The 25,745-nt window shown below is 34.9% G+C and overlaps 1 protein-coding gene across 1 annotated transcript in view; it reads right to left on the reverse strand.

The window, feature by feature from the left end:
* NEGR1 (neuronal growth regulator 1) overlaps positions 1 to 25,745 on the reverse strand; it is a 920,677-nt gene that overhangs the window by 375,673 nt on the left and 519,259 nt on the right. The window contains exon 3 of the mRNA XM_060084535.1: positions 22,593 to 22,718. Within this exon, the coding sequence (XP_059940518.1) occupies positions 22,593 to 22,718 (126 nt within the window). The remainder of the gene's footprint in view (positions 1 to 22,592; positions 22,719 to 25,745) is intronic.

The raw sequence follows: 25,745 nt of genomic DNA on the forward strand, positions 1-25,745 counted from the left end.
AGCCCTACTCTTACTCTTTTAATTAAAAGTTAGACTGCTACCTTTTGGTATATTTTAAAAAAACTGTCAGTCTCCATATAAAGGGAGAAATGTGATATATTGAGACCTTATCAATGATGTATGATATCTGTATCCTGGAAAAAAGAGATGGAAAGTTCAAAGGCTATGCCCTTTGATTTTTTGTGTTTATTTATTTGAATGGATTTATTAGTTTTTAGTTGACTAATCCCAATTAAATGACTTTCCTGCTTTTATAAAATTTTATTATCATTTTCAGAAAATAATAACCAGGGACTATTTGGTTCTTACATGATGGTATAATTTAAACCAAATGAAATGAAAAAAATACAATTTCACTCTGGTATGAAAAATCGACAGTGTCTCTGAAGCTCTAACACATGGAGGGACTGAGTTCTATAAAGGACTATAATATGCTTCTTATGATTCACAAAAGAGGAGGAAAAAAATGTAGAGACTGATCAAAGAAAATTATTTGAAGAAAAATAGAACCAAAATATTGCACAAGGAGAACAGAGCCAAACTAGAAAGAAGGTTCACCAGAAATATTATGACAAGCTCATACTACTATTGTTTTTCTGAAAACCAATAACATTTTAACTTAAAAGGATGCTTTTACTATGTGCTATCAAAATACTCTTATATGACCAATAAGTAACCAAAAACCTTGTTTATAATAACATCTGGAATGAAGTACTCTGATGCAGTTTGGATGGGCATTTTAATTAAGAAAATAGTTCTCTTGCTAATCACTGTTATGATGATATCACAATTATTCACTGAATCCCATTTAGCTAATTTCACTTTGAACAAAATATTGAATATGATATTATCTCAAGGAAAAATACTCATAATTTATATGGCAAATTATATAGCAATGATGCCTCAACTTAGTATTTCATTTCACTTTTCTAAACCTCAGTTTGTCTATGAGTAATATAGACATGATAACACAGCTTTTTTTGTGCTGTTACAAGAACATATAATATAGCATGCCTAAAGCATTTAGCAAAGTATCAGTCATGATGTATATACAAGGAATAAATAGATGAAAGAAGGGAAGAGTAATTATTTATACTTTCAAGCTCTTGTCTCTAACACCTTATCTTTGTTACCTGGGGCCTTAAACTTTCTTTCATATTTCCTGATCTTAGATGAGGCCGGCATCTACATCTTGATGCAGTTACTCTGTTCTTTCTTGGGAAGAAACTTTCTGCCTCAGATCTGTCTCCATTTCATAGAATCTGATCAGATAATTCCAACCTCACTTTTAAAGTTTCTGAAGAGCAAATCCTATTCAAAATTTAGAAAAGACAACTGGTTGTGTTGGCAAATTTTCTCCTCCAGCATTTAAATGCCGTGTCTCTTTATTAAGTTAGACCACTGTAAAGTAACACACTATATGACTCTCTTTCCCAAATGGTTGCTCACCTTTAACATTCACCAAACATTAATATAGAAACCATCATTAGAGCCCTGTTGATTGTTTAGTGTCCTATATTGACAGACAATACTGACACATGTAAAAGTTACTCTCAAACCTCACAAAAAAATCAATCTCACCTGACAAAATGTTTTGCTCCCATCTTTTGGACAACAAGCTTTGTATGAGCCATTGTGTTACTCTCTTTGCCCTGTGTGCTAATAAGCTCAGATTTTAGTTTTTTACCAAGCTGATATTTGTCTTCCCAGAAAGCATATCTATTACTTGATTTCTTTCTTTCACATTTTGTTAAGATGCTTTGGTTTGACTGTACCTCAAAGTTTTCTTTAGTCAGATCATGATTCTGTGTACTTGTATGCACATGTATGTGAATTTCACGTATCTGTATTTTAGGACAATGTAACGAGACAGAATTTGTATGCCCTATCTATGGAACTTAGCTTGTAACTAGATTCACAGAATTAAAGGAGTTTGGAGCAGGAAATACCTTAGAGAGTATCTATTACCTCCATTTTAGGGATGAGAAAGTTGTGTTCTTAAGAAGTTAAGGGGCTTGCCCAAGATCCCATAGTAAGGTGACAGGGCTTAAATTTATGACTTTTTCTTTTTTTCATTAACCATACTATCTTGCTCTAAAAAAGATATCTTATCAAATCAGAATATTGTACAATGTTTAGTGTAAATCTGCCATTCTTTGTTGTTTTCATTTTCTCATTTAGACACATCCCCCAACACAGAGTAATATCCAATGTGATTGAGAAATTCAGTGAGCTCAGGTTTTATCTCCACTTCAGTAAGAGATGAACTCTTAGCAAAGGTCAGTAACGAGCATCCCAAGATCTGTTATTTTAATCTGCCATTTCAAATTTATTTACACAGTTTATTTATTTCACCTCTAAAGGATAGAAATATTACTTATTATAGCTTAGATTGCAGTATACTTTGAACACATCAAGAAATGTATTTGACTCCTGGAACAGTGACTGATCAACATTTAACACAACGAATCTCCATTTAGGGCAGAAGAGCCTCTGCTGAGGATGTCTCTGAAGATCAATACTCTTAAATCACACATTTTCCCATTGTTTGGCTTCCCAAATCCCAGACAGGCCTTACTGATTTTACTTGACAACTTTTTCCCTTACTGTTTATTTCTTGTGCTTTCTCTACCCATTGGATGTTGATCAAACAGCAACTTTTATCTTACTATGAGGGAGCTATTCAGCCTAGAGATGCTTCTATGGCTGTTATTCAGTGAAGTCCCACAGGCCTCCTGGGCAAATGTGGCAGCTCCCAGCTCTCTCTCCAAGAAAAAAATCTAGACTCACTCAAAAGTGGCCACATACATTGGCTCAGAACTGCATTCTTCCTGGATAAAAGTCCAGAGATGCAATTTTTTTCCTATTAATAGAACAATGCAGTCAGAGATATAGTCCTTTCAAATTCTGTAATAAAAATGATCTTGGCATAGATGTGGAGGAAATTGTCTGAAAGTAACATATAAGAACATGATAATGTGAAATTTTGAACTCAAAGAATTTGAAGGGAATTTAGTGGTCAACTGGTTCACTGGTTGATTGAAACTTGGCAAAATAAAAGAAAAAATGCATACATTTGAAGAATTAGTTGAAGAAGAAATGGAGAAATAGAATTCTATTGGAATTATATAATACCTAGGAAGCACTAACCATGAAATCAAATATTGGCCTTCTAAAGATGCAGCAGCAGCTGTCTATATTCAGTGTAATATTGAGAAGAAAACCTGTACTAAAAATAGCAGATGGAATCCTTTTATAATCTACAGCAGGGGTCAGTAAACTTTTCCTGTAAATGGTCAGATAGTAAATATTTTCAGATGCCGACCTAAGGGTCTCTGTTGCAACAACTCAGCTCTGCTGTTACAACATGAAAGAAGCCATAGATGATATGGCTATGTTTCGATAAAACTTCATTTGCAGAAACAGGCAGCAGAAGAAATTTGCCCCACAGGCTGTAGTGTGTTGACTCAATCTACAGAAAATATATTTTAGGTTTGTTGACATGATAGATAGACAAACAGATAAAGAAGAGTATCTAATGTGAGATTATCAACTATCCATTTTTACACAAGGCAGTCTTTTATACTAACAGTTTGTCTTGTCTTCTTTATCAACATTAACATCTCATTTTTTAATGAAATAATGGTGACATCAAATGTGTGTATATATCATATATGTATACATTATATATATCAAATATATATCATATACAAACATTAAATACATTTTATCACTTAGAATCACCATTACTTCATTAAAAATGTGTGTTTATATATATATTAAGCAAAATTTTATTTTAATATATATAAGATATATAATTTATATATGTGTGTGTATATATACACACACATATTAAACAAACTTATGCCATTTGGTCTCACTTTTATTACATAAAAATAAGGAGGACATACATTTAGAATAAAAGAAAAAGTGCTATGTAAAAGTAGATAGTTAAAAAAAGTGTGTGTATATATATATGTGAATATATATATATTCTATTAGTTCTGTTTCTCTGGAGAACCCTGACTAATACACTGCTCTTTAAATAAAATACTATGATAACAATTGTTAGTGAATCCTTTCACTTTCATAAATGCGAGAGTTCACTTAGGCAGCATTCCTGATAAGAAATTATGCAGTCTTTAGTACTATTCCAGTAATAGGGAGCTTACTACCTAATAGTGTTTCAATTCAATTTTACGATAGCTCTCATTGGTGGAAATTGTTCCAGAAAACCTTGGCCATTTTGAGATGAACATCTTTCTAAAATAAGAAGCCCAATAGCCAGAAATTCTAATTCTACTATTAGCACCTCCATGTAGCCAGTACTTCACATCCTATACCCTCCTTTTAGTGATGGTTAATAGCTTGGGCTTTAAAGTCTATCAAAATTTAGTGTGAATTCTAACTGAAACATAATAGCTGTGTTCTTGGGAAAATTACTGAATGTTGAGTTCTAGTTTCTCTAGCACAAAAAATACAAATCACACCACCTACAATATAGGGACTCTTTTTGTGGTTTAATTAAGTAAATGAATATAAATTGCCTGGTAGATAATAAGTGTTCACAAAGGACATTTTTGGTATCATTATTTTTGCCAGTGGTAAAAGAAGAAGAAATCCAATCATTATCTGAAGTCATCAGAAGTATGTTTCAGGTTTTATCATTCATTCAAAAATATTTTTAGGCACCTACCATACGTCAAGCACAATGAAAAATCAGATAGAAGTGGATTCAGCTCTTGTGGATTTTATTATACCCTAGCAGAGATAAAAGATGGTGTTGTTTGTATGAACATGAATCTTCAAAAGTGAGCCAAGTCAGTGTGTTTGCTCATCTCAGGAGGAGTATGTCTGAATGAACATGTCTTTTGCCTATGTCTGAATCCTTCCAAAATGATAATACACATCCCTATCAGCAATCACAGAGCTACAAATAGTCCTTTCAACATTCACAATTGGGAATCACTGATTCCAATACTGTCTTCAGCCTGTGGATTGTTCACAAGATTTCTCCTCTGATTCTCTAGTGATTGTATGGATACACTTACTTGTATTCTGAGAATGGGCTGCTCCTATATCTTTAGTAGGTCAATATCACCTTTCCTGAGCAGACTTCAAATTTGTGAATGTTTGAGAGATATAAATGAATGAATTATATTAAAATAATGAAATTGAAAGGCAGTGTATAAGAATACTGATGTTGAAAGACAATCTGAATCACATATCTTAATCTAGGCATGTTTGATGTTTAGTCTAGACATCATGATTAAAGATGATTATGTCAGGGCCTTAACGAGCTTAACATGTGTCCTTCTTCTCTTTGGTGGGGTTTGGAGAAATCACATTCTGTTCAACCCCCTTACATTTGATTACCCCATCATCTCACAATCTTTAGGCAGAAATCCTAGAGAGGATACACTTGCATATTGAAGGCAAGTAAAGGTTGACATCCAATTCCATTACCAAACTACCTGAGTTGGAATTTTAATTCCACCTCAACCCTTTTACATTACAGTCTTAGAATATGCATGGACTCTATGTACCACAGAAGCAGCATTTGAGAGATTTAACACAAATTTAACAATTACACCAAACATATCATATAAAAGTTTCATTTTTGTATTATAGGCTCACATTATTTGAGTATTTGTCTTATTCAGAGTGAGCTAGTATACCTATTACTATACAACTCAGATTCAACAAGTATGTAGACAAAAGCACTTTTTTTCTATCTGGAAACTACATCAAATCACTTTCTTCCTTCTTCTTGATTGAACTCTGTGGATCCAACATATGCTCTGCAACATTTCAGAATTTTGATAGGAGCAGTTGGCAATATGTGATGGCTGCAGAGCAAGAGAACACCTGGGAAGAGAAAGGCTGACTTTTTTGAAGACTGCACCTCCTGTTACAGACCAAAAGGGAAAAAATAAGCATGGTGATTCCTTTGAGCAATAAACTTCCAGGTGATATTTCCAGGCTGATGCCAATCAGGGCAGCAGATGTCTGGGTGATTAATTGAGCATAAAGCACACACAATTTCAGGGCAAAGCAATGGAACAGAACTAAGAGACATAGCATGCTATAAAAAGAGTAGAATAGAAGCCTTCCTGAAAGAGCTGGAACTGAGGAGCTTTGTGTTCCTTGTAAGTGACAGGAATGTTCCAGTGAGAGAGCCGAGGAGAGAGAGCTTGGGAGCAGCATACAATGCACACCTGAGAGTTTTCAGCTCCTTATGCACTCTGCACTGGTCCATCAGAAGTCTCTATATCATGGGTTTAAGAACAAAACATAAAAGAGAAGAGGATATCACTTTTATAGCTGGTACTATTTGTTTTATGATTCATTGGGGCTTAAATGTTCTGCAATTACTACTGCTTATGGTACCTTTAAAATGAATATTTTTGTTAAAAAAGAAAAATCCTCCTGTAAGCTGTAGGAGACAGCTCGAATGAACAAAATCAGCCATGTACTGATAATTGCTGAAGCCATATGATATATAGGATAGGTTCTTTGGGTTTGTTATACTATCCTCTTTAAAAAAAAAAAAAAAAAAAAAAAAAAAAAGCATCCCTACGCTGAACCTTACACAACAGTCCAGCAAACATCCCATTTCTCTTCTCCTGATCACCACAAAATTTCTTGCAAGAGACAAGCTTTCTCCACTTTTTCACCAACACCCACATGCATTCCCTGTTTAACCCACGCCATCTGGCTCCTGTTCCCACAATGTCACTGAAATGGCTTTTATCACAGTCAAACATGATCTCCATATTACCAACACAATAGCTACTTTTCTACCTCTTGCTACATTTCAATTCATTAAATCTCTTTCTAATTACTAAAACAATTTCCTCTCTGAGTTTTATTCTCCTAGGTCTTCATCTCTCACGCTAGCAACTCTTTCTAAGTTTCTTTTGCTCTCTTGTTGTCCAAATCCTCAGACATTGGTCATGGACCTTCTTCTGTCTGTCTACTTTGCCTCCTTAGGATAAACTTATACTCATGACTTCAAGTCTCATTCTTGTCCTGGCCTCGTCCTTGAGATCAGGCCTCATCTATCCAATAATTCACTGACATTTCCATTTGAATGTCTAATATGTCTTATAATTTAACATGGCCAAAATAGAAATCTTGATTTTTCTCCAAATATTGATATATTTGTCTCCTGGTTTTGAGACAAGAGGGAAAGGAGCATGAAGCAATTGCTAGATAAACAAAGAAGGGGTGCAGCTGTTAGGATGTGATAAAAACTGGCTAGAACTGCCTGAAACCAAGGTGGTTTTTTGAATGATCCGGTCACTGACCTTGAGCTCATTATACCTTCATTACAGTACTAAAAATCATTGCCCCTTACGTCATGTCAGTTCCAAAGAAAATCACAAAAGGCCAAAAAGAGGGCAGTGGCCTATTCCCTGGCAATATCCAAACTTCCCCATAATAGCAAAAATATTCTTCCCACTCGTTAGCATATGAAACTACTCAGCCCATAAAAACCAACAACCCCGTGCCCTGGGACCCCTCTCACTTTCTGAGAAGGTCCACATGGAGAAGGCCTGTGGAGTCTGTATCTCTCTGAATGAACTCACTTTCTCTTTTCTTTGGCTCGCTCTTGAATTCTTTCCTACAAGAAGCCAAAGACCCTCACTTGGTGGCCCTCCCAGGGACTTATGCAGGTCCCAGGATGTGACTTTTCCTTCTCCTGTAACAGTTTGTCTCATTTCAGTCAACAACAAACCCATTCTTGAAGTTGATGAAGTCAGAAGACTAAAGGCAATCCCCATCTCCCATCTCTCAGTCTTTAGGTTTTACCTGTATAATCTGGGATTCACCTACTTCTCTTCTTCTCCATGGCCATCACCCTTGTTAAAGTCAGCATGGTCTCTCATCCCATATACAAGGGTGGTTTCCTAAATTGTCTCCCTGCTATGCTATGCTTCAGACTCCAAGCAACTCATTCTCTAAACAGAACCAAAAGCATCTTCTAAACATTAAAATCAAATCGTGTCACTCTTGTGATCAAAAAATTCTCATGGGTTTCTTTTTCATTCAGGGGAAAAAAAAGTCTAATCTCACCATGGCCTACAATCCCTAGTTGATCTGATCACCTGACTCAGCTAATCTTCTCCAACCTCACATTAAGCCCTCTTTCTCTTCCCCTTTTCTCAGCTTGTTCCAGGCCCACAAATTTCAGTTTTACAACACACCCAATTCTTTCCTGCCTCCAAGCCTTTACAAATGCTGTTGTCTCCACTTAGAATGCACAATACTGCCTCACACAGCAGCCTCCCTTCCTTTAACTTCAAGGCTTGGTTTAAAAGATAACTTCTCAAAGATGCCTTATTATTGTATTTGTAGTATTTTAGTTAATGAGTAATTGTTTCCCTCTTCACATATATCTATTCCAAGACTGTAAACTCCTTGAAGGTAGTAGCTGTATTTTTTCTCTTTCAACTTTATATTCAACGTTCAGCAAACTGTCTGACACATAAGTGCTCAACAGGTGATTTTTGAAGAAAATAGATGTAAAATAATTATTTATAACATAACCTTTAAATAAGGAGTTAGGGATTTTTTACTTTAGAAGCCTAGTTTTGCAAAACATGTACAACAGACCAAATGCTTCTGACTGTCAATGTATTTGTACTATGATGAAATTAAGAGTCTCTCTTTTTTTTTAACACATGAGAGATATCCAAGAAAAATTTGCCCTAGTAATAAGACTTATTGATCACTACAGACAGCCTAATCTAGCAGAAATAGTCAGGAGCTGGCTAAGAAGAGCTGTTAGTTTTCTCATTTGTTACCTGTTAATCACTTTTCAGTCAGCTACTGTCTGTGTTTATATATGTTTGAAAAATTTAAAAGTGCCAACTAAGACTTTATTTGAAAGGTAAACATTCCTTTATACTTATCACATTTTAAGAAATCAATCTGTAGATTTACTGTATACTTTAGGTTTATATATTAAATGAATATCAATACTTATATGACTTTCCACAAAATCAATTAAATGTTTCCAAAAAACCATCCAGCTTCTACTGGATCAAACACAGGGTTGAGAAGCCATTTTCTCTTTACAGATGTGTTTTCAAAATCTGTAATTATCCCTTGTCATCTCACAAAAGGAAAAATAGAATATACTTCCATGAAATACTAGGTTATAATCAACTCTACTGAGAGTCTTGCTTTGAGAGTTCTCTCCTTCTTTTTAGCTGCTTCTTTTGTCCTGTAATTGAATTGAATTTTCTCCTCGCCCCATTCCTTCTAGACAGCTTCTCATTTGAGGGCTTTGAAGATGTATTACACTAATATATCGTCAGAATGACAATGCTATGGTGATGCATGGGTATAATACATCTTCAGAGCTTCAGCACTGTCCAGAAACAATACAGCTGGATTAAATTCAAACCTAATGTAAAAGGAAACATAAAAAAAAAAAACTGGTTAACAAGGAAGGTGAAAAAAGAAAAACCCTAAATAAAAAGTTATTTTAATGAATTCCATACTTCTGTATATTTTGACGGAAAGTTTTCAAGATTTTAGTACAGCCTATTATTAATTTGTAAATTTATGCAAGAGTATGCTCTATAAATGTCTTAGTATTATAATGAAACATAGCCTCAGATAAAAAATATACAATAAATCTAGTTTTTTAAGTCTCAGACTCTCAGGCAAAGTTTACAAAGTTTATATGCAGTAAGTGTTGCATTTTGCCTTTTTTGTAAGTCTGGAAAATTAGTTCCTCAACATTTCATGAGACATTTACATTATGCGTTACACTAGGAGACATTTCAGGAATACTGAACATCTTCCCTTAGGACAAAATTCCCTTTGTAACATTTTCATATAAGGTGAACGTACTGTTTCTGATAGAAAATATTCCATAAAGTTTTGGAAACATCAGTAGGCTGAAATTGGGTTGCAGAGTAAACTAGAATTAGAGAATTTATAGATGATGATGATGATAATAATAATAATAATAATAAAAACAGAAATACAGGGCACCATTATTCATGGTCTCCTGGTCACAGTACCCTTTACCTCCTTTACCTTGGCTTTGGTAGGTCAGTAATCACACAGAAGTCTCAGAAAGACTTGCTCTTTTACTGTGAAGGCAACCCCTTAGGAATCTACAGCCATGTGAATGACTCTTTACTTTTGTTCTTTATTTTTATAGATTTTTTTTCTACAGCACAGAATGCAACTCAAGAAAACAAATATACCCCTCCTCCAATACACTGTGTTTCTTGTCTTCCTCTCTTGTCACGCACTATTTATTAGAATCTGAATAATTCAAACTTCTGTTTCTCAAAGTCATTCTGGTAGTTTCTCAGTAAACAATCCCTCTTCTACTTTCTATGTAGAAAAAACTAAATACAAAATAACGTCTCACTAGTTTAGGTATGCAATCATTACAATGCATTTATCTGATTTTTATCACAGTATTTATCATTTCCATCTTTTATTAATTGTCCTCAAGCAACTTTTATGTAAAGATGAATGGTAAAATAAATTTTAATAGTAATAGCTAAGAATTTGGAGCTCTTAATTTTGCCTGAGTATTCTCTTAAACTCTTTATCTGTAATATCTCTTTTATATAAGAGTCCTGTGTATTATTATCAACATCATCATCATCACCATCATCTCTGTTTTGCAGATGAAGAAACTGAGACACAGAGAGCTTAAAAAATTTGCCCAGGTTATAACACACACAGTGGGTGGCAGAGTAAATAGGGACTTGAAACCAAGTAGTCCAAGTACTAACCATGTCCTTTTAAGCACTCTGCTATATTGCCTTGTTTAATAGGAGTTTGATAATTATAAAAAAGCTATTAGCTTTTTCTATAACTTCTTTGAGGAATGATCTATTCACAAAGATTATAAATGAAAATAATTATTAGTCAAATTAATTTTAAAACATTAATCAGTTAATATGTTTATTAATCATTAAAAGACTTTATAGTATTCTAAAATATTATGTCATTAACAGATATTTATTGAGGGACTCCTATGTAGCCATATTTGCCTGAATCACGGATCTTAAAGAGAGAGTGCACAAAAAGTGAAAGGAATAAAAAGTGTTTACCATAGTTTTATTGATCTATTATCCAAGATTACTAAGATGATTCTAATTTTCCACTAATGATGATTACTCCCAATTACAGTCAAACTAATTAAATATTATAATTTTATTTTATTTTATTTTATTTTTGCGTTATGTGAGCCTGTCACTGTTGTGGCCTCTCCCGTTGCGGAGCACAGGTTCCGGACGCGCAGGCCCAGTGGCCATGGCTCACGGGCCCAGCCGCTCCACAGCATGTGGGATCTTCCCAGACCAGGGCACGAACCAGTGTCCCCTGCATCGGCAGGCGGACTCTCAACCACTGCGCCACCAGGGAAGCCCTAAATAATATAATTTTAAAACAAGCTGGAGTTTAATTAAAATTCAATAGTGATATATTAATTTTGAGTTAAGAAAAATGGATATAATGTTATTTTACAATAGAGGTCATTACTCCTTTATTATATATATATATATATGTATATATATATATATATATATATATATATATATATTTTTTTTTTTTTTTTGTGGTACGCGGGCTTCTCACTGTTGTGGCCTCTCCCGTTGTGGAGCACAGGCTCCAGACGTGCAGGCTCAGCAGCCATGGCTCACGGGCCCAGCCGCTCCGTGGCATGTGGGGTCTTCCCGAACCGGGGTATGAACCCATGTCCCCTGCATCGGCAGGTGGACTCTCAACCACTGAGCCACCAGGGAAGCCCCTCCTTTATAATAATTTATTTCAAGCCAACAGTATGCTCATCTATAATAGTCAAGGACACATTAGGACTTGATTTAAAAAAAAATCATTATTAACATATTTTCCTTATATATATTTTAATAGTAATCTAGGAACAGCACTAAAATTCTAGTAGGCGTTGTTTGTATAAAAATGTAGTCTTGAGAATATGATGTTACATTTATGAGGAAGTAAAACCAAGTTGTATCCTCACTGACTGCCAGGGTTCAAATGATCATTAAAACCTGGGTTCAAATGAAAATTATGCTCCTTTCCTCATGAATGTGGAACATGAAGTTATAATATTATTTTTTTAATTATTTATTTATTTATTTATTATTTTTTTAAATTTTTATTTATTTATTTTTGGCTGTGTTGGGTCTTCATTGCTGTGCAAGGGCTTTCTCTAGTTGCAGTGAGCAGGGGCTCCTCTTTGTTTGATGCGCACGTTTCTTATTGCGGTGGCTTCTCTTGTTGTGGAGGTCAGGCTCTAGGTGCACGGGCTTCAGTAGTTGTGGCTCAGGGGCTTAGTTACTCCATGGTATGTGGGATCTTCCCAGACCAGGGCATTAACCTGTGTCCCCTGCATTGGCAGGCGGATTCTTAACCACTGCACCACCAGGGAAGACCTGTAATACTATTTCACATTAAACCAGTTAACATATGTTAACCTATGTTAGAACTGTGCCTGGGACATACTAAGTGCTCAATAAATAAATATTAGTTAGGCTCATTTTATAATTTCACAGTACCTACTATGCTCTTTCTAAATCTTTATAGGATCTACTTCAGTATTATTAATGCAATTTTTTGCCCATGGAGTCCCACTTCTGAATGAAATAGCATGAAACTCACACCCAAAGTAAAAGCTTCATTTTCTGAGATGATAACCTTCAAAGGAGCCCTAACTTGCTTAGACATAACCATTCTTGTAATACCTTCCTGTAACACATGTAATGTGACATTGAAATCACTTGGGGAAAAGACTAGAAAATCTAATTCCCAAAATATAAACTGTCTAATGCCAGCAATTATCCCTAAATTCAGTCCACTAAGGGGAGACATAATCTAATGTGGTATTATTATTTATTTTTTTTCTAATGCTCCTGCTCTCTCAGAAAATCAAGTTTCATTTAAAAAGATAAAAGATCTTTTATGAAATGCTTTGAAATGCTTGGTAGGTTCCTGTTTTCTGTTTTATATGGGTAAGCACTTTCCTCTGAGAATAATGGATTATTTTTTATATTGGTTCATCATATCATCAGGCTCATTGTTTAGCCTTATATTTGTCTTAAAATACTGAAACTTTTCTTGCTTTCTATATTCAAAGATCAGGCATTAACAGTTCTGAATACAAACAATTCCGAATAACCCACTAATAACTGGGTAGAAGTAGAGGGGCTTTGGATACAGACAAATGAAAGTTAAAATTATAAAGAAAACTCTCAGAACAAAGAGGCAATTTTAACTGTATATATAAATTATTGGTGTACAATCTTATGGTAAAAGTTTAACTTGCCATCGTTATGTAGATTCATTCATTATATAATTATCCATTATGCAAAGCCATTATGTAAATTCACAAAAGCTCCACAAAAAGTGCAACTCAACTATACAAGGAAGGTAGAACCATAGTTTGTAATCTGAAGGTCTGGTATTGTTGAAATGTCATCAGCATAAATTGCTGGTTTTACTGAATTTTTTCTTCCTAACATTAAAGAGCAAAGTGCAGTGTCAGGATTGTAAACCTGAAAAAAGACTCCTAAAGAACTATAGTGTTTGGGGGACAGGTTGCCAGCTTGCAAGGAGCACACACACAGCCTCTTCATCCTATCACCCTTGGTATTGGCCCAGCACTCAAGCATTTCAAAGAACACCTTCTTTCATGAAAGGGGAATGATAATGGAATCAAGAGCACTAATAGAAAGTAATATTTTCTAGTTAGTACCTGTGATGACTTAAACTATTTTTAGAATTATTTTAAACAATAGATTTCAGTAGTGTTCATGGTTTTTAGATAATCATTTTCTTTTTTTTAGTCTATTTTTTCTGATAATTAGTAATTAGGATTTTCTATCTTATGGTTATATTTAATTATCTTTAAAGATTATGAGAGGTTTAATGTGCTAATAAACCTGTATATTATGCAGCTGGGAACCTGCTTTAAAACATCTAATGCAAGGGTCAGCAATTCTTTTCTCAAAGGACCAGAGAGTAAATGGTTTAGGTTTCGTGGGCCATGTGATTTCTATTGCAACTACTTAGCTCTACCATAGCAGTAAGAAAGTAGCGATGGAGAATGTGTAAGGTTGTGAGTGTGGCTGTGTTCCAACAATGACAACAAACACTTCATTTACAAAAATAGACAGTAGGCCAGTTTGGTTCACAGGTCTTAGGTTGTTGAAAAATGGTCTAATGAATCCTTGACTATTTACTCTGTTTATCCTGAAACTGCTGTCATTTAAAAATCTTAAAGTTCTTAAAATCTCTTAGTTTGGAAAAGTGTGTTTTATTCTTGATTAACAGTTTATATTATTTAACTTATAGCTGAGGTAAACTCATAGCAATATTTATGGAAAGCATGGAAAATACTATTTACTTTTTATTTAAAAGTTTCTGTACTTTGATACACGTGATTTCCAAATATTGCCTTATGGGCATTTTAAGGCTACTCGAATGTTAAATAATGCCTGACACATTTTATTAAACACAATATTCTATTCCAAGCAAAAATATTCTTCCAGAATGAAGACAAAACCAAGACATTCTCAGATGAAGACTACTAAGAGAATTTGTCTCCAGTGGACCTACCACAAAAAAAAAAAAAGTTTAAAGGAAGTTTTCTAGATAGTAATGAAGGAAACAGAACATCAGGAAGGAAGGAAGAACAATGGCAGAAGTAAAAAGATAGATAAATGCAAAACACTTTTCTTCTCTTGAGTTTCCTAATACATATTTGACAAGTGAAACAAAAACTGTACCATTGTCTGATACAGTTCTCATGGTGTAGAGAAAATATTTAAGAGAAGTACATTAGAAAAGTGGGAGAGTAAATGGAGGTAAGGTTTCTATACTTCACTGGAAGTAGTAAGATATGAATACCCTCAGACTATGATAATTTATGTATATATGATATAATTCATAGAGAAAGTACTAAAAAATTTATACCAAGAGGCATGCGCTAAAACACGGTGGATAAAACAATGTGGAATTCTAAAAAGTGCACAAGTAACACACAGAAAGGCATGATAAGGAAAACAGAAACAAAAAAAAAAGGGGGGGGGAAGAACAAACAGAAAACAAAAGAAAAAGATGTCAGACATAAGCCTTAATGAATCAATAATTAAATTAATTTTAATTGGTCTAAATACACCAATCAAAAATATGGAGATTGTCAGAGTGGATAAAAAACATAACTCATCAATATGCTATCTACAAAAGACTTATTTAAAATATAATAACATATGTGGGTTGGAAAAAAAATCAAGATTTTTCAAAGCAGCTTTATTTGTTATAGCCAAAAACTGGAAACAGCCAAAATATTCTGTAACACATTTATGGCTAAACAAATTGTGGTACATTAATATCACAAACTATTACTCAGCAATAAAAAGGAACAAACTATTGAGGTGTATGATACAACTTAGATAATAAATCTCCAGAGTGAAAGGGCCAATTTCAAAAAGTCACACACTGAATTATTTCATTTACATAACATTCTATAAATGATAAATTAAAGAGATGGGAAACAGATTAGTGTTTGTTGGGACTAGAGATGATGGATGGTGAAGGAGTAGATGTGATGCTAAAAGGATAGCATAAAGTAAATCATTGTGCTGAGGGAATAGCTCTGTATCTTGATTGTGATGATGGCTCCACAAATCAACTCATATGATAGAATGATGTAGAACTACATGCACACATTGCACTAATATCCATTCCAAGTTTTGGTGTCATACTACAGTTACATCTAATGTAACATGGGAGAAACTGGGTGAAGGGTATGTGGAAGTTCTCTGCACTAACTTCACAACTTCCTGTGAGCCTATAATTATTTCAAAGTAAAAGATGGAAAAAAAGAACCTCATATTCATTTGGGGCAATTTATTTAAACAATCTGTGTGCCATGTTCATCTGTACAATGAGGATGACAATACCCTCTGACAGTTCAGTTTTGAGGCTTATATGAAACAAGTACACACAAGTACCTCCCAATTTTCCTAGACTACATAAAGTAATGAATACATGTTAGTTGAACCATATTAACTAAAATTTCTTTGGTGCAAGCTGCTCTTTACATTAATGGAGTTAAAGTGCTGAACTTAATTCCAACATGTTGATGGGGGGTTTCCCACACCACCAAGCAATTATGCAATACCAGCTGGGTGTTCTACAATTCAACTCAATTCTGTAACTACCCAGAGAGAGCATGAGATTCCACGGAATAAGGGCTCAGTACTACAAGACTGCCCTGCTCCCCCCCCCCCCACACCAACAAACGTCAGTAGCAATTCCATGTTATCACCTATGCTTGAAGCTGAAAGGATCTTGTGGGGCCCTCACTGGTACAAAAGCCCCTCTGTGTACTGCACTTCTTATTTGTAGAAAAAGGCTTTGGTCTCCTAGGCCTTCTCTGAGTTCCAAAGAGCAGATTCATACAGTTACTAATTAGGTTAGTGAGGGAATGCAGAAACCAAGGAAAAGCAGTCAAGAAACAATAGTCGGGTGATAAAACAAAATCCTAGTTCCTCTTCAACAAACATACATAACAATCTAAGTATATCTTTGAGTTGTTATGCAGAAACTAAGATCCACCATGCCCAGGAGGAAGAGGATGACTACATGGTGACCATAAGCACATAGACCCCAGACTGGCTGGAACCAGAAGATTGATGATTACGTTTCCTGAAACACCACCTTGTTACCTCACCATCAACCAATCAGAAGAAAGTCATGCACCCTGCAGCCTTCACCCAATGTTGTCTTTAAAATCCCTTCCCTGGAAGCCATTGAGGAGTCTGGGATCTTTTAAGCATGAGCTGCCCATTCTCCTTGCTTGGCACCTTCAATAAACACTATACTTTCCTTCACCACACCTGGTGTCAGTTCAGTAACATGCTTCAACCAATGAGCTATAGATTAGAGATTTCAAAGACCCTGTTTTTGGGTGTGACTAATTTGCTAGAGCAGCTCACAAATCTCAGAGAAACATTTGATTTACTAGATCACTGGTTTATTATAAAAGGATATAACTTGGAAATCCCCAGATGAACGGGATGCATAGAGCAAAGTATGAGGAAAAGATGAGGGGAGAAGCTTCCAGGCTCTCTGAGCATACCACTCTTCCTGAATTTCCACATGTATACTGATCTAGGAGCTCTCTAAACTCTGTCCTTTAGCATTTTTTTATGGAAGCTTCATTACATTGGCATGACTGATTAAATCATTGGCCATTGAGAACTGATTCAACTTCTAACCCCTCCCCCCTCCCCAGAAGTCAGTCCAGTGGGACTGAAAATTCCGATCCTCTAATTACATAGTTGATTCTTCTGGCAACCAACCTTAGGTGTGGTCCCAAAGTCACCTCATTAACATAATAAAAACACCTTTATAGCTCACTCCCCTGATGTGAAATTCCAGGTTTTTTAGGAGCTCTGTGCCAGAAATGGCATGAAGGTCAAATATATATATATATATTTCTTATAAATCACAGTACCACAGAAGTAAAACCATATTGAAGGCATAAGGGAAATTAAGGGGTGATTCATATTTAGGAGTATGTTTGAGTACTTATATTAGGGGGATAAAGATAGTGGGGAGATATCAGATAGGAAATACTTGCTTGTGACACTACCATGTTATCTCTTCAAATTTTAATTTCTAGTTCTAAGAAGTCATGTGGGAAGCAAAGACAGAGAGCAGCATCCATTAACTCTGCAGTACTTATGGAGCCCCTATCTTATGCCAGGTCTTGTGCTAAGCCATGAGGTACAAAGGTCAATAAACACTGTTTCTGGACAGAAGGAGTCCCCTGTCCCGTAAGACCATGGACAAACAAAACCAAAGACTACAATTCAGAGAATTAGTCCCACAGGAATAGTGGCACAAGGTACTATGTAACTACGGAGAAAGAAGCACCTGATTTTTCTTGGGATGCTCAGGAATAGCTTCATTAAAAGTTGAAAAAGGGGCCTCCCTGGTGGCGCAAGTGGTTGAGAGTCCGCCTGCCGATGCAGGGGATACGGGTTCGTGCCCCGGTCTGGGAGGATCCCATATGCCGCGGAGCAGCTGGGCCCGTGAGCCATGGCCGCTGAGCCTGCGCGTCCGGAGCCTGCGCGTCCGGAGCCTGTGCTCCGCAACGGGGGAGGCCACAACAGTGAGAGGCCCGCATACCGCAAAAAAAAAAAAAAAAAAAAAAAAAAAAAAGTTGAAAAAGGAGTAAGTTTGACAATTGTAGAGAGGGACAAAAGATATTCCTCACACAAAAAATAATATATGTAAAAGTAGAAAAACAAAATGTTCACCTTGACTAACTGGATTCATAGTTTGCCTCCACATCTAAATTCTTCACTTCTTATTTGCTTTTTATTTCTCCACAGCTGAGTTTCTGGTCCATTATGTCACTGAATTGCTGCAATGATCACCACATTATCTAACCCAAAGGTAACTGGTCTGATCTTATTTAACCTGATTGACATTTTTAACCACTCACTGCTCCGGGAATTTTTTCCTCTTTGGCTTCTTGTAAACATGGCTTTCTGATTCTATTCCTACATCTCTGACCACTTGTTTGTGGTTTCCTTTATAAGTGCTCAATAATTGTTGACTAAACAAAAGTGATGTGTCAAGAGATTGATTTCAGAAAAGAGCAACTTGAGCCTGTTTAAATGTGGACAGGATAAAGTTAATAGAGGGGAAGAGCTTAAAGATGTAGGGAGAAAGAGGATGTTTAATGGAATAAGGACCTGACAAACAGGAAAGAATGGATGGAACATAACAGGATAAAGGGAACTTAAAGGAACATTCTTTATCTTGAGTTAGGTAATAATTTTAACTCCTGTGGATAATTAGAATGAGACTATCCTTTCAAAAGGCACTAAGCATATAGAGATTAGAGGAAAAAGAGTTTGAGATACACAGCCCAGTGTTCATGCTCAAATTTTGGCTTTGGAGCCAAAAGAATATCTTTGCTATCTTATAAACACCAGCAGGGTAAAGTAAGAACATCTCTGGAGATTCCAGATATCAAAGAATAGGAATGAACTAGGAAACAGAGATTAAGATAAACAGCAATGAATAATAAGTAGAAATTTGACAGAGACTTTCAAAATGCCTCCATATTTGTCATATATAATCTATGATTTTAAAATTTACTTTTTTAAGTTTTCCTATTTTTTCTGACTGGATCTAGATTTATTAATAAATGATGTATGATTAAGAATTTTATTTTGTCTTTCTATTCAAAATCAAATGCCTGGTGTAAACTTGTCAATGTTCTCCAGACGTTTTAAGTGAGTTTTAGCTTCATGATATCACAGCATTTGAGAGCAGCTATGTGAATTGCATTCAAGAGATGTAAATAGGTCCCTCAATTTCAGAAACAGGGTTGGATATCCTGTGCCTCTGGATATCATTCCCTGAGAAGTTACAGCTTCACTTATGTAATCCCAAATGGGCATAACTAGACTCTAATCATGAGGAAACATGAGTCAAACTCAGAATGAGAAATATTCTATTTTTTAAAAAAGTAGAAAAATGTCAAGGAAGACTAAGAAAGACTAAGGAATAGTCTCCAGACTAAAGAGGACTAAAGTGATATGACAACTAAATACAATACTAAAGGGAAAAGAATTCTCTAAAGGACACTATTCAATCAGTTGACAAAATTGGAACATGGATAGTAATGGGATAAAAGTATAATGCCAATGTTAAATGTACAAAAGTAAAAAACTGCACTGTGATTACAGAAGAGGATATCTTTCTTCAGAAATGCACAGTGAAAATAACTAGGGAGAAAAGGGCTTGCTCTATGCAAGCTGTTCTCAAATAATTCAATGAAAAAAAATTTCTGCATACTCTACACACAGAAAATGTTGAAGCAAATGGGAAAAATGATGGATGAAACTGAGTAAAGGACATAGGGTGTACTTTGCATTATTTCTGTAACACTTTTTTTTCTTACTGGGAGTATTTTTATTATTTTTTTAATTTTATTGATGTATAGTTGATTTACAATGTTGTGTTTAATTTCTGCTGTACAGCAAAATGTCAGTTACACACACACACACACACACACACACACACATATATATATATATATATTCTTTTTCATGTTCTTTTCCATTATGGTTTATCACAGGATATTGAATATAGTTCTCTGTGGTATACAGTAGGACCTTTTTGTTCATCCATCCTATATATAATAGTTTACATCTGCTAATCCCAAACTTTTTTTTTTTTTTTTTTTTTTTTGTGGTACACGGACCCCTCACTGCTGTGGCCTCTCCTGTTGTGGAGCACAGACTCTGGACACGCAGGCTCAGCGGCCATGGCTCACGGGCCCAGCCGCTCCGCAGCATGTGGGATATTTCTGGACCGGGACACGAACCCGTGTCCCCTGCATCGGCAGGCGGAGGCTCAACCACTGCACCACCAGGGAAGCCCCCAAACTTTTAAAATTTAAATTTGAAATAATTTCTACATATAGAATAGAAAATATAGAAAGGAAGAAATCATCACTATAAGTAATTCTAAGGAAACTCATATACTCAGAAACTTCTCAAGAAAGATATTTTTGGGAAAGTATGTTAAGTTGTTTGACCTAACAAGTGGAATGGCAACTTCAGTTGGTTCAGGCAATGTCTGTGATATGGTTGAACTCACAACCTAACTTTTCCGTCGATAAGGGAGAAGCTCTGTGGAGCTACCTTCCTGTGACGAGCCATTTATAAAAATATCAGCTATGTCTAGCTATTCATTAGATAATAGTTAATATTTATGCTAATTTTACTCATTTGCTCTGTATGGTAGGATCAGCAAAACAAATCTATGCACAGTTTAACTTATAAATCCAATCCTTCTTCTTTCAGCTTCATGATGCTATCCATTATCGTCATTCTAATAACTTCACTGACCAACATTCATGGTATTTAATTAAACTAAAATGTATCCAAGCACTTACAAAAAGAATATGCATAATAACAAGCACTGCAAAGAAGGAGAGTTAAATCCAAAATATTAATCTTAAATTGTATGAAGATGGAGATTATGTGCTTCATTCTTACAAAAATTATATTTTCATATCAGATTTAAATCCCCGGAAAGATGATTAAGAATCAACCCTACATTTGCATATCACCTTATACTTTTTAATGCACATTTATGCTTGTTATCTTTTTTGAGTCTCACAATAGCCAGGGATTTTTATCATTCGATTTTTGGAAAGTAGGAAACTAGCTGAGGGTAACTGAGGCTAAAAGATTTGCACTAGGATTTGCTGAACTGATGAATAAGGAAGTTGAGATTGCAGCACATGTATTCTAACTGCTAGTCCTGCGTTTGCCTCACTTACACCCCATGGAGAGTCTTGCCACTAATTCAGTGCTCACATATAAGTTTTATGATTCTGTAGCCACTCTAGAGAGTGAAATGTTGGCAGTCAAAAGCACACTCATGGTTCAGAAATATTACAGGGACCATAATGCATATTATGTAAGGGTGTATTGCTGTTCTATTGATTTCTTTCTCACATTAATAGTAATACTAAGAGTACGATGTGAGGAAGTCTCATTAGACCTACTGCATAAATGAGGAAACCAAAAGGCACTTAAGGATAAGTGATGTTAAAGAAAGCATTAGCAGATAAAATAGATGTTCTAATTGTAATCTTTCTACGCCTATACAAAATATGCCTTTTTGATTCCTTTAAAAGAGATTTCCTCACCCTAGCCTTGTTCAAGTTATTTCTACCCAAAATATAAACCAAATATTTTTTATCTGAAATGTGGTGGGATCTTATTCATTAAGAGTACCACTCTTACTTCATGGTACATTTAAAGCTATGTAGTTCAAATATTTAGATTTTACACAAATTGATGACTCGGTTAGAGTTGTGGCTGTGAAAATAGACCTGTCTTGATGATGATTATCCCCAGCTTCCTAAAGTTGACAGTCTCTTTAGGAGGATGTGCCCTGTACCAGAAGCACCAGACACCCATAAACGTGTTATATCCCTTAATTTCACCTAGCTATGTGATCTTGTAGAAGTTACTTAAACTCTTGGGTTTTTAGATCCCTCATCAGTTAAAATTTAATTCTAACTGCCAAATCCTTGATTCTGAACTGCAGTTTGAAATTAGACCCAGCAAACTCATAATTTGTATAATTTTATTCTCCCCTGATTACGTCAGCAGTTCATACTGGCCTATTAACATGTGAATGCCTATGGAATAAAAGCCTTACACATTTAAATGAAGATATTTCTCTTGTGATATTTCCATTTGAGCCTTTTGTCTATTGATTTGTGATTATCCAGTATACTACAGGGAAAATAACCTTTCCTAAGAATCAAGAAACATAAGTTCTACTCTGGGCTCTGACAGAAAATGTTCAATTAACTTTTGTGAACTACATGTATTTAGGTATAAAGAATAAGTATAAAAATATGCATCCTGACTACCTCATGAAAAGGATATAAAAAATTATTTGACTCTTACATTCTGAACAAGTGAGGTTACAGGAGGATATTGAACAGCACGAGCAACACTGATACTTTTCTGCTTTACCTGATGGGGAGATGTGCCTCCAGGAAATGGAAGGCTCTGGTTTCCCAGTGGCCAAACAAGTCAGGGTGACATTGGTTCCTTCATTGATGGTCATATCACTTGAGATGTCATATATCTTCGGAGGAACTGAAATGGTAAAACATGCAGTGGTCAGAATAAAATGTATAAAAGTCTGTTGAACTATATATGATTAACTCCATGATATCATGCAATCAGACTATGCTGGTGAAATGTACTTATGGCCCATGATCATCACCTAAAAGATAGATTCTCTAGATCCTCAGCATTACCCTAGAGTTTTTTTTTGTTTTTTGATTGGTTTTAATTTTCTCTAATATTTGGCTATGAAATATTTTAGGACAAATTAAATATTTAATAACAAAAAGCTTAAATAGTGCTTAAATGATCAATAAATATTGTTGTGAATACTTTGTATTATGTAAACTAGAATATAGCCATCTGTCTGTTCCATCCATGTATCTTCACTATAATGATGGTTTTCCTGGTGAAATGATCAAAGAAAAATGGAAATCTGGAAGAAACTTAAACTAGCAGAACAGTTATGCCTACATGGTGATTTAAGAGCTAAGTGAGGTAAAACATGTACGGAATTGGGATGTAAGATTTCAGGGTCACAAAGCCAATTTAGGTCTCAATTTTCTAATCTGCCAAATAGTAGGGCTGGAATTTCTGAGCATTTATGTTCTAAGGAACACAAATTCTAAGGGCTGTGAAAGATATGTTCAACATGAGTTTTCTTGTCAGTAATGGATGGAAATTTGTGAAACAGGTCTCTTTATTTTGAGATTTCTTAGAACCTTTGTTATGAACTTTGCTCTGTAAATCTACAAGAGTGAAAGGGGAAATATTGTGATGTGTATTTTTTTTTCTGATGTATTAGATATGGAAACTTTTATAACAGAGCATTTGATGGAAGTAGTGAGCCTGGAATAAACTTTGGGAATGTTGAATAAGAAAATACCTAAATTAACTTCCAGGATAAAAATGTCTGTATTCTCTCAAATACCAAATGATTTCATTTAATCCTTATGCAGCATGGATATAAGTCCTGTGTCCTCTACAGGCTAGCTGTGTTACCTCAGCCTCAGGTCTTCATCTGCAAGCTGGAGATAATAATAGTACAAACCCCATATAGCTACTGTGAAGATCAATAAGTCAACATATGTTAAAGGGTTTAGAAAAGTTCCTGGCATCATTGTTAGCTATCTATATTATTATTAGATGCCTTAAAACACATATTTGGTGTTTGACTTTAATTTCACTACTGCTCTTTTCCCATGCCTTAAAATTGCTCTCAGAAGTTCACCACTTCGATAGTATACACGATGGGCCTGTGCCATAAGTTTTGGTTTCCTATATAAAAATTATAGTATGTTGAAGTTTCAGGTCAAAGCTAAATAAATAGCAATTAGATACATTATAACTATTGTAAAAACATGCTTTTTAAGTGGACTTTTTCTCATTGTTCCATTCTTAAGGTTTCTTTCGGCAAGAGATATGTTTTCACAGTTATTTTAAAAACCAGTAACTAAAATCTGTCATAAGGATAAATTAAATTACTCATACTCTGAATATCATCTTTGATTTTTTAATGGAACCAAAACTCTGCTACAAGAAAATCTGGGATGATTTGATTACAGATATAAAGTATTTGATTATAAATAACTGGTGATATGATTGAGGAAAAGGCTTATTCCTAAGTGATATACTATTGTATCTGTTTCTAAATGATATACATTAATTGACATTTAAGACATATTATCATTAAACTCTTCATTGAGCTCTTCTCAGGCAATTAATAAAAAAATTAAAACTATTCCAAATAGAAGACTCTTTTTAGCTTAACTGAAACAGAACAGAAATAAAAACTTTAAAATACCCTAGGAAGAAAGTAGAGAAAAATGTGCAAGACTTACTGGTAAATTGAAGATTTAATAAAGATAAACTTATAACATTAAAAATATATATATCCTTTGGATATATGAATGTAGGTATTGGTTTGATATAGTAAACCATGAAATACATGTGTATATACAAACACATGTGTGTATATTTATGAGTGTGTGTATATATATATATATAAATATACAGATACATATATACCAATGTCTACTATTAAAAAAAAAGTTATATGTTACTTTCCTTCTTTATGTAGAAGATAGTACACAGAGATCAGTCTAGTCTGGTTAGTTTCATTTTAAACTTATAACTGATTCAACTTTGGGCAGAGGTGTATATATTTAAGAGAAATGATGGAGTGCCATAAGACCATGCATTCTAGCCTCTAAATTAAATTATTTTGTCAATTTTATCTAACTTTAAAATAGTTTAGTTTCATCTTTACACATCTACTTATATTTAAAGTGGTAAACTAATATTAAGCACAATATTTGATTTCACAGAGAAATAGCCAAGTCCCTTAGCAATAAACAGATTTAACATTTAACTATGGGAAATCCTGTGGTGGGGGAAGACTGTTGAATTCCAGGTGTGACATGTCAGTTCAGTGATTGCAACCACCTCCCAGGGCCTCATAATTCACGATCTGCTACAGGGAAGAAACATCTGGAAAGAGGATGTTAGCAAGGGAAATCCCTCTGGCAAGGTACTTCTCCCCAGAATGCATCACCTGTTGGCAACAGATGTTGTGTGTAGAGAGGACCAATGAAGTCCTTCACATGCAATGTATGTAGCTTGTGGAGGCAAAAACAGGTGTTGCTTTGCTGAATTGCATATCCAGTTCAAGACTTCAAAGTTTTACTGATTATTATGGAGGGAATAATTCTGGACTCACAGGAAATGCAAAAAATTCAAAACATAATCCTTGACATCAAGGAACTTAAAATTAAAAAAGGGAGGCAGATTGGTAAGTAACTAAGAGAAGACAAATATTTTCCACATTTCCCTTTCTCATTTTACATGAGTAACACATATCTACTAGGTATGCCTTCTGGGTTCAAATCATCAGAGATTAATTTTGTGCTTGTTTCTTTTAGAGCAAACCATGAAGGATAGTTTATCCATAAAGTTATTCATTGCGGTGCTATTTATAATAGAGAAGAACTATCAGTAACCTTGATGTAAGAAAACAGAAATGGAGATATTGTTAGCTCTGCTTCCAGAATAAGGTAT

The sequence above is a fragment of the Mesoplodon densirostris genome, chromosome 2, assembly GCF_025265405.1.
Source record: "Mesoplodon densirostris isolate mMesDen1 chromosome 2, mMesDen1 primary haplotype, whole genome shotgun sequence".
NCBI classification, from domain to species: Eukaryota; Metazoa; Chordata; class Mammalia; order Artiodactyla; family Ziphiidae; genus Mesoplodon; species Mesoplodon densirostris.